At 38.2% G+C, this 15,608-nt stretch overlaps 1 protein-coding gene across 1 annotated transcript; it reads left to right on the top strand.

Annotated features, from left to right (window-relative positions):
• Nucleotides 1-5: 5 nt before the first annotated feature.
• On the top strand, nucleotides 6-9,894 carry chchd7 (coiled-coil-helix-coiled-coil-helix domain containing 7). The gene is made up of 4 exons (XM_041066148.1): nucleotides 6-280; nucleotides 1,593-1,652; nucleotides 1,772-1,870; nucleotides 9,023-9,894. The coding sequence occupies exons 2-4, from the start codon at nucleotides 1,599-1,601 to the stop codon at nucleotides 9,125-9,127; spliced, it is 258 nt and encodes an 85-aa protein (XP_040922082.1). The 5' UTR covers nucleotides 6-280; nucleotides 1,593-1,598; the 3' UTR covers nucleotides 9,128-9,894.
• Nucleotides 9,895-15,608: the final 5,714 nt, after the last annotated feature.

Genomic DNA, 15,608 nt, shown 5'->3' on the forward strand with positions numbered 1-15,608 from the left:
GAGAGTAGAGTTGCCTTGAGCATGCGGGGAGGTTATATCTGATGGCTTGTGTAGCTTCACTAGTTAGCTACATGTAGCGTCAAGCTGTTCACTAGCTTTTTGAGCCAAAAGCTTGCTAAAATTTCAAAGGGTTATAAATGTCAACACCATTTTCGAATACAGGAAGCGTGAATAGGCTTGTCAGTTTTCTTGGTCTTAAAAACTGGATAACCTTTACTGGTGTGGATACTAATCGCATTCCCAATTCATTAGCCTGGATAAAAGTTGGCATTTGTCAAAGGTAGGTATTGTGTATCTCCATTCACCCCTAACGTTTGTAATTCTCTAGTACTGAAAAGTCTAAAAGTTTCCCCGTTTGGTAACATCAATGAAGGTCAACTTGTTACAATGCAGCAACGTTACATATAGTAGAAGGGGAGAGAGGGGGTGGGGGCTGCTTTGCAAAACTCCGTTGAGAAATATGGAAGTTAAGTAAGACATCTTTTTTTGTGAAATGTACACCACTGGTCATTATGAATTAGGATATTTTCTAATGAAGGAAGAGCAGTTTTACAATACGGCATACATTTCAAACACCAAACTGAGGTCATTTTAACAGTAGTAATAATAATAATGATGATAAGAAAAATGTGTTTTTACTTTTACATTAGAAAACAAAGTGATTTTAGGATAAAATGTAAACCTGATCTGAAAATGAAACTAGTTTAAATTGACTGTGACTCTATATACATGGTTTTGAAAGTATGCATAGTTTTGTTTTGTTTTTTTTAAACATCTCATTTTCTTGGAAAACCAAATAGAGTATCTGTATTGGTGTGATTCCTATTATTTATGAGGGTACTGTACAAATTTAGCTGTGTGTGTGCATAGAAAGGCGGTTGAAAATGCAAAAAAGTGTTATGGAACAGCACATTTTAATAGGGTGGAAAAATGACTTAGATCCATGATTTAGATCCAGTGGGATCTGAAAGTCTGAAACCATTTTTTCATTCACTTGAATGAGAAAGTGGACTCAGGGGTACTTAAATTGGTATTGACATATATGTAGGGTTACAGGTAAGAAGAGATTGCGCTACAGAAAAGCCAAATGTATGTTTGAAGTAATGAAAGGGATTACTGTAGAGACATAACAAGAAATTAGCAAGAAGGTTTCATCAGTCCTTTGTGCAGTCTACCTCCACTATCAAAAAATTATAAATTGGTCTTGATATTCATTTTGTAGTGCATCAGCCAGTGGTTCATGTGAATTAGCTTCATTTTGTCTGTTGATCAGCTTGATTTAGCTTATAAAAATGCATTGAGGACACATATAGAATCCAAATTTAAAGTATTACAACTGGTATTCACTTTTGAATGTTGTCTTCATAACAACAATTATGCCAATAGAGACTGACTTTTATAAATATTAAAATGAACTAAGCAGTAGAAATCAGAGTAATATTCCACTATATACAATTAAACCCCAGTTAATGTTGTGAAAAATGACGATTGTAATGGACACACACACAGAGAACGGTAAAAGCAGGATCCTACTTCTGAGAAATGTCTGCATGCAAAAACTGAGCCTTTTTAAACTGTCCATCTCTACACAGATCGAAATGGATAAAAATGGAAAAAAAGTTCGGAATCAGGACATTAACCCATGCCTTGAAGTAAGCTTACCAACCTTTTACATTAGGCATTGTGTCAAACATCTGCCTGCTGCTGGGATGTGGCAGAGTCTTTAAATTTCTAATCCTGTTCTGTTATTGCAACATCTTCTCCTTTTCAGGAAAGTGATGCCTCCCATAAGTGTTTGGATGCCCACAACTATGATAGGAGCATGTGTTCAGCCTATTTCCAGAGATATAAGAACTGTAGGAAATACTGGGTGAGTGTATTTTTTTAGTAAACTGAGGAAATTGGTAGTGAAAAATATTTCTTATTTATATACAGTACCAGTCAAAAGTTTGGACACACCTTCTCATTCATTGGTTTTTCTTTATTTTTATTACTTTCTACATTTTAGATTCATACTGAAGACATCAAACTATGAAGGAACACATATGGAATTTTGTAGTTAAGAAAAAAGTGTTAAATCAACCAGAATGTGTTTTATATTTTAGATTCTTCGAAGTAGCCACCTTTTGCTTTGATGACAGCTTTGCACACTCTTGGCATTCTCTCAATCAGTTTCATGAGGTAGTCACTTGGAATGGTTTTCCAACAGGCTTGAAGGAGTTCCCAGAGGTGCTGAACACTTGTTGGCTGTTTTGCCTTGACTCTGCGGTCCAACTCATCTCAAACCATCTCAGTTGGGTTTAGGTCAGGTGATTGTGGAGGCCAGGTCATCTGACGCAGCACTCCATCACTTTCCTTCTTGGTCAAATAGCCCTTGCATAGCCTGGAGGTGTGTATGTGGTCATTTTCCTGTTGCAAAACAAATGGTTGTCCAACTAAGCGCAAACTAGATGGGGTGGCATGCCACTGCAGAATGCTGTGGTAGCCATGCTGGTTAAGTGTGCCTTGAATTTTGAATAAATCACCAACAGTACCACCAGCAAAGTATCCCCATACCATCACACCTCCTCCTCCAGGCTTCACAGTGGGAACCACACATGTAGAAACCATCCACTCACCTTTTCTGCGTCTCACAAAGACACGACGAGTGGAACCAAAAATCTCAAATTTGGACTTATCAAACCAAAGTACAGATTTCCCCTGGTCTAATGTCCATTCCTTGTGTTGGCCCAGACAACTCAATTTTTCTTGTTGTTCTTCCTCAGTAGTGGTTTCTTTGCAGCAATTCGACCATGAAGGCCTGATTCACGCAGTCTCCTCTGAACAGTTGATGTTGAGATATATCTGCTACTTGAACTCTGTGAAGCATTTATGTGGGCTCTTATCTGAGATGCTGTTAATTTGCGGTTTCTGAGGCTGGCAACTTTGATGAACTTATCCTCTGCAGCAGAGGTAACTCTTGGTCTTCCTTACCTGGGGCTGTCCTCAAGAGAGCCAGTTTCATCATAGCGCTTGATGGTTTTTGCGACTGCACTTGAGCATACATAGTTCTTGAAATGTTACGGATTGACTGACCTTCATGTCTTAAAGCAGTGGTTCCCAAACTGGGGGGCGCGCCCCCTAGGGGGGGCGCAGGGGCGAAAAGACTGAATGAATTAATCAATAAATGATATTGCTAGCAAAACATGGAGAACTTTTTGACGGGACTGTCACGCAAAAGAAAAGCAGAGGATGAAGCATCTCCAAATGTGCATCCAAAACAATTACATCCTCTGTCAAACAACACCATCGGCAGGTGCATCTATATGTCAAAGGACATAGAGGAGCAGCTTAATGATAAGGTGCGTGACAGCCGCTTTTCTCTGCAGATGGATGAAGCCACTGACAGTAACAAAGACTGTTTATTGATAACTTATGTGAGATTCATAGACGGGGATGACCTGAGGGAGGAATTGCAGAAGAACTGTTTAAAATCATAGATTCTTACTTGAAAGAGGCCAATCTCGAGTGGGAGGACTGTGTGGGGATCTGCACAGACGGGGCACAGGCTATGGCTGGGAAACGGGGAGGGCTGCAAGCGCTCGTCAAGCACGTCTCCCTCAATGTGCAGTGGACGCGCTGCATGATACACACGGAAATTTTCTTATGTACCAAAGGGGGGGCCCAGCATAGAAAGTTTGGGAACCACTGTCTTAAAGTAATGATGGACTGTCATTTCTCTTTACTTAGCTGACTGGTTCTTGCCATAATATGGATTATAACAGCAGTCAAATAGGGCTGTTAACTGTGTACCAACCCCACTTCTGCAAAACACAACTGATGGTCTCAAACACATTAAGGAAGTTCAACAAATTAACTCTTGACAAGGCACACCTGTTAATTGAAAGCCATTCCAGGTGACTACCTTATGAAACTGATTGAGAGAATGCTAAGAGTGTGCAAAGCTGTCATCAAAGCAAAAGGTGGCTACTTCGAAGAATCTAAAATATAAAACATATTCCTGTTGGTTTAACACATTTTTGCTAACTACATAATTGCATAATGTTTTCCTTCATAGGTTTTATGTCTCCAGTATGAATCTACAATGTAGAAAGTAATAAAAATAAATAAAAACCATTGAATAAGAAGGTGTGTCCAAACTTTTGACAGGTACTGTATTTATGAAATTGCAAACACACTGAGCTGTTAATGCAGTTGAATGGCATTCTCACCATCACAGAGACCTGAGCTTTGATTCCTAGCAGCCATACCTGTGGCTTGTCTATGCTCACCTGTTCATGGATGGGAGGACAGCAAAGCTTCCCCTCTTTGATGTTACAATACCCACTGGTTGGTCAGGGTATCTGCACATTGAGGGCAGAAGTGGGTGTAAAGAAGCAGTTTGTGGCAACCATGAGTCATGGTGGTATCTCATTTCTGTTTTAATGAAAATCAAGAATGATCATTTCTTATCTGTTTTCACAGAAAGGTTTAGGAATTTAAAAAAAATTCAGAAAACCTCAGTAAAGTGATTTAGTATTTCACTTTCATAAAGTTAAATTTAAAGGGAAATTTACAAAGTAATGGTCAAAATTGAAGCAACAAAAGCTGAGACATCCCTACGTACAAGGCCCTTTCAGACGTGTTGTTCTCATGTCTGATGAGGTCAGACCTGTAACATTTATGTAACTCTTTTAGCATGAGTCAGTGTGTGACCGACAGCTACAATAAATGACAAAAGCTGTTACTTAAACAGATAAGAGAAACCAGTAATGTTACATATTCTATGTCTGAAAAGGATTCCAGTTCCAAGTGTGGGTCCACATCCAGAAACACTGTTTACAACATTTTCCTTAATGTTTGGCCTCTCCACTTTAGAACTGACGAGGCTTCTTGGATGATAGGCAAAACGTCTTCAAAAGCTTCAAACATGAAGTCCATTAGTCTTCAGAACAACCCATAGGATAACCATGACCTGGATGAATGAGAACTTACACAGACATACCCTTTGTATTACCCATATTATCTTTCCAGCAGACCCTGTCTATGTCAGGGGTGTCCAAACTGTTCCACAAAGGGCCATGTGGCTGCAGGTTTTTGTTCCAACCAATGAAGAGCACACAGTTTGACCAATCAACTGAGATCAGTTGATTAAATGAGTCAAGTCTGGTGTGCTGGTGCTTGGTTGGTCGTTCCGGGCGAGACCAAGTGGCAGGACAAGAAAGGGGGGGAGTCTGGAAATTGCCTTATGTATATATTTTTTGTTAATATATTTATGGGGATTTGGGGTTTAGATTACAGCAGGCATGTTATTTTAAATATTTTTTGTTAAATATAATAAGAATATTTTCATATTAGTCATTTATGTTTTATAAATGTATATTTGGTAACACCTGGGATTGTATTCATCCAATTACACCTACCAGAACGCAGTATAAAAGGGCGCCAGTTTTAAATCTGCTGTTGTTGCTGGTTAGGTTTTCGGCTATGGTTTACTGTCGTACCTGTGCTGCTCTTAGAAAATAAAGAAATATATGTCATTGCATAGGGTGGCACGGTGGTGCAGTGGTTTGCACTGTAGCACTGTCGCCTCACAGCAAGAAGGTTCCAGGTTCGAACCCTGGTCTGCGCTCTTCTGTGTGGAGTTTGCACGTTCTCTCTGTGCCTGCGTGGGTTCTCTCCGGGTACTCCGGCTTCCTCCCACAATCCCAAAGGTTAGGTTAATTGGCTACTCTAAATTGCCCCTAGGTGTGAGTGTGTGCGTGAGTGGTTGTCTGTCTTTGTGTGTCAGCCCTGCGATTGACTGGCAACCAGTCCAGGGTTTACCCCGCCTCTTGCCCATAGTCAGTTGGGATAGGCTCCAGCTCCCCCGCGACCCTGATGGACTAAGTGGTAGAAAATTAATGAATGGATCAGAATTAAGATATACATATATTCCAATATCAAATATATGTATATCTTAATCTTTCTCTGCAATTTTCTATGTCATTGCATATTCGACTTTTGCCTTGGCATTTTCCCTCTGAAGTCTCTGCTGTCCGAACGGCCATTCTAACAGTCATTCGAACTCCCCACCTTCAATTTGCAATGCAGGCTTTATTTTTACCCTCCAAGCCCACGCTGAGATAACCCTGATGACATCACTGAGCCATCATCAGCATTATTTTTGTCAGACTTGGCAAAGCTCCTCCAGAGGGACCCTGTCAAGATGGGGGTCTAACTGGCAGATTGGCCAACCCTCTTGTACATTTATTTGGGAAAACAGCAGCTTAAAGTTAATTAAAACAAGTTTATATGGCCTACCCTAATAGAGTTGACATGTGGCACTGCTTTGTGCTGGACTTAAATGAAAAAAGTGGAATCTCTAAAGATCTGAATCTGAACTCAAAATTTTATGGCTTCCAAAAACAAATGCCAGTCTACTACCAGGACTGAAACACCAAGGCCCCCAGCATGAGCAGAAAAATTTTGATGACAAAATTGCCCAAAACATAATTGCCACAATAACGTCAGGGTTTGCATCTGTTTGGGTTAGCTGAAGAAGGAGCAGAATCCATCTCCATTTGCCGGGAAACAGCACCACAGTATAAAAACAAACTTCCAGATGTCATCAACAGTGTCTACTAACTTTCCCGTCCCGCCAATGATGGATGAATGCAGGGAATCATAATTCAGTTCTCCATGAGACGCTACTGGGATTTCATTTGGAAAGTAGCCAGAACCCCACAGTTTCTATGGGCCAAGAAACTGCATGTCAAGGAAGATTTCTCTCCACATGATCAGATGAGACAAAATCTGCTCCGGCCTCTAGTGTACAAGGCAAGGAAGGATGGCAAAACAGTATTCTTTGTCAGTCCCAAAGCCTCCATCATGGAGGAGGACGACAAGAATGCTTACCTTTCCACTTATGAACGTTGACATAAGACAGTTTACAAATTTAGTTTTGTGATTTTTTTTTTTTTTTTTTTAATTTCCACATACCTAATATGACTAAAATACTAAAAATTGTTCTTTACATGCTAGGTTTACTTGAGTTGGCACTTGAAAAGGTATTGATGGTTATTCAGCTATTCATTTTGGTAACAGTGAAAAAATATACAAGATTTATAAGCTGCTAATGTTCAAGTTTAGCATCAGTAGGGCATGCCAGCCTGTTATGTTACTGCTCTCCATTTCGAAGGGTTCAAAGCTCCCATGCCATCCCATTCAAAGGGGGATAAGAGATTACGGATCAGGGCAAGGTTATAAAACCATTTCTAATGCTTTGAGTGTTTCCAGGAGCAAAGTGACCTCAATAATTGGAAATGAAAGAAGTTTGAAATCACCAGGGCCCTTCCCAGAGTTGGCCATCCTGTCAAACTGAGTAACTGGAAGAAGGGCCGTGGTCAGGGAGAAGAAGAATCCATCAGTCACTCTAACAGAGCCTCAGAAGTAGAAATGGTTGGAAGGACGATGATCAGCATGCTAGGATGGCAGCTAGGCGGATGGCTAGAAGGATGGCTAGATGGAAGCCAATTCGCATATACCAAACTGCTAGGAGATTTTCTGGTCTGAAGAGACAAAAATGATCTCTTCAGACTTCCAGATATTATGTCCAAGCACTATATCTGGCCAAAGCTGTTGCTCATGTTCTGGTTAATATTATCTCTATTGTGAAACATGGTGGTGGTAGCTTCATGCTATGGGGATGCTTCTCAGAAGTAGGGACAGGGAGACTGATCAGGGGGAAGGATGAATGCAGCCAAATATAGAGATGTCCCTATCCTTGAGTGGCCCAGGCAAAGCCCAGAGTTAAACCACATAGAGCATCTTTGGAGAGAACTGAAGATGGCAGTGCACAGATTCTTCCAATCAGATCTGATGGAACCTGAGAAGATCTGCAAGGAAGAATGGGATAAGCTTGACTTACCTAACTCCTGCCAAATGAGGCTTCTCTGATGTTCTGAGTCAAGGATCTGACTTCAGTAAAGGACATGAAAAAAATGTATTATGATCTTAATAGACATTGTGATGTGCCCATAAACTTAAGAAGGCGCAGAAGCTTCTATAAATAGACTAAAACTTAATGGTTAAATTGTTCTCCAAACAGTTTCCCCACCTGCCGTCCAATTTGCCTATTACAAACTGATACTACAAATGAATTGCCATTCAAGTTAAACAAGTTTTTGAAAGGAGGAAGGATTTCATCTCTTCTTGGATTACTTTAAAGTGTTTGATGCTATTAACATGTCTATTTTTAAAATATTAATTTTTTTTTAGATTCAGGAAAATCTCTACAAAGACAATTACAGTTTTATTTAAAACCGGCAGTGCCTCCACTAAATATGAAATGGGTATTCAATGCCAATTCTGTCCACTCATGTTAAAAACAGCAATGTGATGGACATTTCTATTTCTGTTTAAAGAGATAAATATGAAATTAAAAAAGCACTCGGGGCTATTGATATATTTTCAAATGCCTCTGGTCTGCACTTGAATATTACCAAATGTGAATTGCTCCCTATTAAATCTTCACTAAACATTTTGGACTGACATACTGCTGTGGATTTTAAGGAAACACTTGGACTGTTTGCACAGCTAACTTCAGTGAATTCAGGGCCATTTTTAGTATACACTTAGACACCCTGAATCTTAGTCAGAATTGTAAGACCATGAAAACTGTATGTACATGTGTAGTGGAATGAGCCCCCCTCTTTTATTTATTAATTTTTTTGTGAGCTCTGGCTGAGACCACTTTTCTCTCTGTATCCTCATTGTAAAATCTGTCAGTGAAAAAAGCCTCCTCCAGAGCACAGAAGACTCTGTACAACTGTTTTAACACTCTGAGGAGTATTAACCATGACTTGAAAATTGACTTTGATATGATCCCTTAAATACAAACAAGCACAGCTTCATTTTGCTTCCTATATGAGCAGACATTTCTTTTGTGTTTCTCCTAATAATGGAAACCAGTGGTTTTTTACTCTAGTAAAACTAGTATGGCAGTTCATATTTAGTGTGTTTGTAAATGAAGAACTAAGTCCTTTTCCATGTTTCCATGTAGCACAACATAATGCTGCAGAGAAGAAGAGAAGGTGTGAGACCCGACATGCCCACTGCTGCAGAGAGGCAGGAGATGCTTGCTGCTGTCGGAGGCAAACCATACTGAGAGTCATCAGGGGCCCACAGAGACACTATGAAGACCAGTAGGCCCTGCGAAGCGGCATCTGGCCATCACATTCTGGTGATGCTATTATAACTGTGGATCTAAAAACACTGAAGCAAGGTCTCAAGCTTAGGTCATGTTGATGTGGCCATCTGTAACTGGACTCTATTCTAAAATAAAATGGAAAGAGAGGGAAGTCACAAAGAGACCAGATATGAAAGTTTATTTATTGAGATTATTAACAATCTGACATGAACTGACACAATATGAAATGAATTAAAGAGCATTTAAAGTATTTTATTTTTATTTGTAATAAAGAAAGTCCTGGAGCCTGTTCCAGAAAACAGGCTTAATGAACTCTGAACCTAACCCTAACTGACTAACCCTGAAATGAGGACAGATGATCAGAGTTAGTTCAGTTAAGTTTGAGTTAAGTTTGTGCATGCTGAATGAAAAAAAAAAATCGAAAAAAAACATCAAAAAACAATCAATGGAGCTTTGATATTACAACTCACCATGGCAATGGGTAAATACAGAGCAGAGCCTCCTTTTTAATCCAGTGGAACTAGAATATTAATGTGACTATTCACATTAATCTTTAAAAAAACATAGCAGCAATGAAAAAGCCTGAGTTGGAATGGTCTACTCACTCATTATTAAGTAGACTAGACGTTCCTTAATAGATAAGAAAGCTGGATGTTACAATAAATAAAAAAAAAAAAGTAGTAAATAAAGTATAATTATAGACTTATGATATGAAAGTGCATTATTATTATTGAGGGTATTAGTCACTGATCAGTGACACACACACACATAAGGAGCCTGACTGCAGAATTGAATTCTTGAATTGAAAATGTGTTTGCTGATATAATTTGCCTGAAAATGGATTTGTATCATGACTTTTTGTGATAGATGTTAAAAGAAATGTTAGAAGAAAATAAATGTAAAAAACTTGTGGGCAGTCTGCTACTCTGTTTGAACCAAGACTCTGCAGCACTGTCCTTTCTTTTTGTCGATTTTGGCAACACAACTCAAGAGTTTCATGACAGAGCCATGGCGATGCTCAATCTCATCTTTAAATTATGTCAAAAAACTTGTATTATTTTTCATTCAGTTCCTGAATGTATGGCAAGATCTTTCACTAGGACATCAGAGCTCACCAGAGAGCCTAAAGCTCACCCATTTGCATGTCTGTGGTGCTCAGACTGGACAGGAATTTCAGAATAAAATGATGCCTGCCTAACAAACTGCAGATAATTTCTTATATAACATTCATGTCTTAATGACTCACATGCAGTAAGAATTCTGCTTTTGATCCACTCATGGACAGAGGGAGAAAAGTATTAAAAAGTAAATATTTCCCCAGTTTGATTACAGAGCATGTGTACTAGCTATGCTCCTACTCCTACTTTCGCTTCAGTTCTTTAAAAAGGACCTAATGTCTTAATTTGGCATTTTCGGGTCACAAATTAGAAAACACTTAACCACTGAAAATTAAATATGAAACCTGATGTTTATTTTGTACAGTGAATACCTTTTCAATTCTGTGACATTTTAAACTGTAAGTTCTTAGAGTTTCAGATTCACCATGGCTCATCACCAACTCCTTAACTACTACTGCCAGGCTCAACAATGCGTAATGCAGTTTGAAGTGGAGGGTTACCAAATCATAGCTGAGTATCTCTCATATGCCAATCTTACACTCTTTATCATAATAATAATCATTCTGCATAAAACACACAAACCTGGCAGAATCAGAATCAGAAGCCTTTATTGTCATTGTACCAGAATACAATGAAATTATAGCAGCCTAGAAGTGGTGTTACTCCAAATCTAAAGTAAAAAAGTATGTACAAATAGTCTAAATGAAAATAGAAATAAAAATAAAAATAGAAATAGAATAATACTTATAAAAATTGAATACAAAGGTGCTGCAGTAGAAAAAAATAGTGCAAGAAAGACATGGAGACAGTTACTGCACATAGAGAAAGTGGAGTTCAGCTGCATAGTGCAGTATGTTTAGGTGTGTGTATGTCCAGTTAGAAGTGGGGTGTTATTAGTGTATGTGTATGTTCAGAATGGTGATAGCTTGATATTTATGTGTGTGGCAGAGGGGTGTAGAAATTGCAAGATCATTTGAGATGGGTAAAAATATCGGTAGGGAGTGCAGTGGAACTGACTGACTCAACTCATTGATCACGAATTGATCTCCTGACAATGAGGAAATGATACTGTGTGTCAAACAGCGTCTTCAGGCTCAGCAGAAGTGAACTGAAGAAAACCTGCCAGTAAGCGGTTTAAGTTCACAAATTAAGTTAACACAGTGACTGAATTAGAGTTCAAGGGATCTTTGTATCTGAAAAAGAAAACTCAAGAATTTCCCTCAAGATTAACGAACTCAGAGTTTTAACTTAAACCGCTTTCTGGAATACACCCATGTACATATTTTGAATCGTTATAGTATTACAAAACATTTTTTTCACTTAAGTTACCACTTCTCAGATCCTATTATGTGTAATTTCATCATAAATATTCAAAATCTTAAAAAATTAGACACGTGCTTGAACCCACTACTTCAACTGTATTTTTCACAATGTAGCCTAAAACAATCTGATTCATGTGTGAATCATAAAAGGCAAACTCAACACCAATGGATTTCAACTCACCAGCATGGTGAAGTGAGCAATCTGTGATAGACATCTGTTTATCTGTTTATCCTTAATTCAAAAAAGGAGAATGAGCATTATATCTACATCATAGTTTCTCTAATGTTCGATTTCCATCCTCATTCTGTTTTTGTAGATCACATATCTTGTGATATTTTTAGCACAAGACTCATACTGAATTCTGTCCCAAAGTGTTGACTCCATTACACACAAGTCGAGTCAGAAATCTGAAACCTGGTTTATGACAGGTCAGCTGAACAAATACCTTTGTATAAACCATTTTTAAGATTTACGTTTTAGACTGTGAAAGTTAAAACTCTTCCAAAAGACAAAGGAAAGACAGGCTACTATGTTGTGGTTGGTTTTGCTAATGGTATGAAATTCCCTCTGTTTCCTTGTAGATCTGGAATGGAGGGATAGAATTTCATACTAAAAAGACACAGCTTTGTAACATGTCCACATAACACTTCATTTAAAAAAATGAGAGCCTTTAATTCATGTTATAGCTGGTGAAGATGTAGCTGATTTGATCTGCTTCAGATCTTCAGATACTAGCCTCTACCGATTTATACAGGTGTTTTATCTGAGCATTTCCATTCTGTACGACTTACATTACGGAACGTTAGTGAAATATAGTTGTTCATGAATGTATGACTTTACCTCGTAATGTACGAGGTACTCCTACTCCTACTTGAACAAATCTTACAAATTCTTGTGTCGACGTTTGTTTACCTGTCGCTATTTCTATCTGCCCTTCACCCAACCTTTCCCTAACGCCAACGAGTTCTCTTGGTCTAACCAAAACCGAACTTAAGCCCGAACCGCAACTTGGGGTGGGGCGCCACGAGAAACATTGTCTCAACAGTAGGGAAAAAATTTTCAGCGTGGGGAACATACTTCGGCAAAACACCTGCTCTCTTTAACTCGCGGTCACAGGTAGCGTCATTAACTTTAGCCCTTTCTTGTGCTTTTAACCGTGTGCTAAGTCTGGATTTATTTAGCTCACCAAATAATACTACTTCGAGTGCCGAGTAAAGAGACTTAGTGAAGACATTGCTCCGTCTTGTAAAATGAAGTGAAATTAAGTTTTAGATCAAACAAATTTCCCAAATTTAGCTAAAGAGTATGTCAATCTAACAGATGAAACAAAGCTAATGTTAGTTTAGTTGTATTTACCTGGCATCAGTACTGCATTCCAGCTGATTGGTAGAGATGACAGTTTTAAGTAAATTTAACTCTCTTGCAGATTCGTTAATAAGTTATAATTATGCACTCAAAGAGCTGGGTTGTTTCTGTGAACACGCAAGTTGGTTGTTCACGTTGGGTCAAAGGGTTTGTCATTAAAGCTGAAACAATTAATCAATTAATCCATGGACGAGATGAATTAGCAACAGTTGTGAATTTTGTTTGATCAAGTAAAAATGTGAAATATTCAGTATTTTGTGACATTTAATAGACAATGCAGTTAATCAAAAAATGGATCCAGCTGCATCTATTATTGATCCTGCACATCATGCCCAAGTAAAGACTGCTGTGACACAAATTTGCAGCATGTAAAACATCCAGCTCAAAGATGAAAAATGAATGTAATCGTGTCATAGAATTTTCAAATTTTAAATTTAAGATGTGAAGTTATTTGGAAGGTAAGAGTAATTTGAAAACAAACAAAAAACATGCAATTCTTTTCTTGAAATGTACTATACCAACTGTTGTTCTGCTTCAAAGTTTAAAATGACTTTAAAATCTTAAGGTTGCACAATTGCTGGTTTAGGACTTGAAAGACATAGTTTAAGACAGAGTTATCATGGACTTTGACCTGGTACTTCATAATGAAGGCTTGAGACTTGCATTGTCCCACCTCTGCTGGTAAATCAGTGTTTTTAACTGGATATAGTAACATGAGGCTGTCTCTAGCTGGTAACATTACATCAAACTCAGCAATGAGACTGAAGTCACTGCAGCTGTTTGTTAGTAACATGTAGTGCATACTGTATCATTAAATCTTGTCACGTACATGAAACAAATTTTTATTTGTGACTCAAGCTATATTTTAAAAAATCTACTTCATGACAATAAAAACAAAATAATGTGACAGGATGTAATATGTAATCTAATATGTGTGATGCACAAGTCCATGATTAAACTGAACATCAGCACAAATATCACCCAGAGTGTTTTGATAGCACTGTCCCTGTATTTCATGTTTTCTTTTGTTAATTTGATCTCAGCTGGACCTCAACCCTCATACACTGTAATTATCACTGCACTGAACAGGTATGATGTAAACCATGTTCAGACAAACTGTGTATTTTGCTTCACAGACCTTGTTACCCTCAGTAACCTACTCATGGATGAGTATGTTGACCTCTGCTGTTCATTTGGGTAAGTTAAAGCATTCCTTCAACTTTCCCATCCTTTCAGGGTGGACACATGAATCTCTCTAATCTCCCAACATGTATGCAGCCATGTTACAGATACAATATAAATATTTAGGTGGCTTTTTGAGAATAATTGTAGAATATTACCACCAGCCTGAAAAGATACCAAACAACTGGAAGATGTTGTAATGGTTAATTCAGTAATGTAAACATAATAATGTAAGCAGCTTGATTTAGCATAGTTAGTGCTCTAAGTGGATAGGTGCTCAAATCAGGGACCCGTTTCAGACAGGTCTGTAGTATTAGTTCAGTCTTCATTTGCTCTGATGCAGGTTTGTACTGTGTTGAGTTCACCTGTCCTGTACTTGTAACTGTTGTAATCTTCCAGAAAGCAAACATTTTCTACTGAGCCATGTTTCTTAGAACTAGCCAGCTTTGTTCAACGGATGAATTTAGACGTCTACTTGATGTCTGAAGTTTGATCTAAGCCAGAGTCTTTTTTGAAACCAACCCCAAATGTGTGTAGGATTTAGATGGCTCTATTGGCAGAAATTAAATATTGAATATTCATAATTATGTTTTAATTAGTGTATAATCGCCTGAAACTCTGAATCATTGTGTTTGCTTAAAGTAGGGAACAGGTCCTCTTCCACAGAGCCTGCCATGTTGCACTGCCGTGTTCCTATAGCCTAGAATGGACAAACCAAACACTGGCCTTTTGTATTTCACATTGTCCTACATGCTTGGAAAGCAAGGGTAGAAGTGAGGGGTATTCACTTGGCTGCTATCTGAAACCTTACCACTAGATGTTGCTAAATCATACACAGTGAACATTTAATATTATTTTAAACTGAATATCTTTGGCTTTTATCGGACTCTTGGTCTAATAAAAAATTGAATCTGAAGATGTAACCTTGGGCTCTCAGAATTTAGGAGGGTATTCACTATTTTGTGACATTTTATAAACTAAAGAGTTGACCAAACAAAAAAAGCTAAACAAAAAACAAACACTTCAATATGTTAATCAGTAATAAAAATATTTATTAGTTGCAGGCCTAATCCTAGGACTCATAATGCCAGATATTTAGAGACTTAGGTCATTTGTAGCAAGGAGACGGATTTGTTATTATATTACACAGTGTAATGCAGGATGGGTTAACTGCATGGAAAAGATATGAACTTAAATCACATGACTTGGACTTCAGCCAAGAATCTGATGATTTTAGATTTAACTTCACAAAATCAAGAACCAGATTCTATATTCTTTAACAATGAAGACTTGTAACTTTATAGGCTTATTAGACTTTTGATATCCTCCCCAATACCAAGACCTCTGGCACAACCCTGGCCAAAACATCCACTGCACTAGCTAGTCATAGACTGGGTGATTCAGTTCACCTGCATTATGTTAAGTGCATCCTTATCCACTTGCCCATTCTT

Source organism: Toxotes jaculatrix, chromosome 20, assembly GCF_017976425.1.
Source record: "Toxotes jaculatrix isolate fToxJac2 chromosome 20, fToxJac2.pri, whole genome shotgun sequence".
NCBI classification, from domain to species: Eukaryota; Metazoa; Chordata; class Actinopteri; family Toxotidae; genus Toxotes; species Toxotes jaculatrix.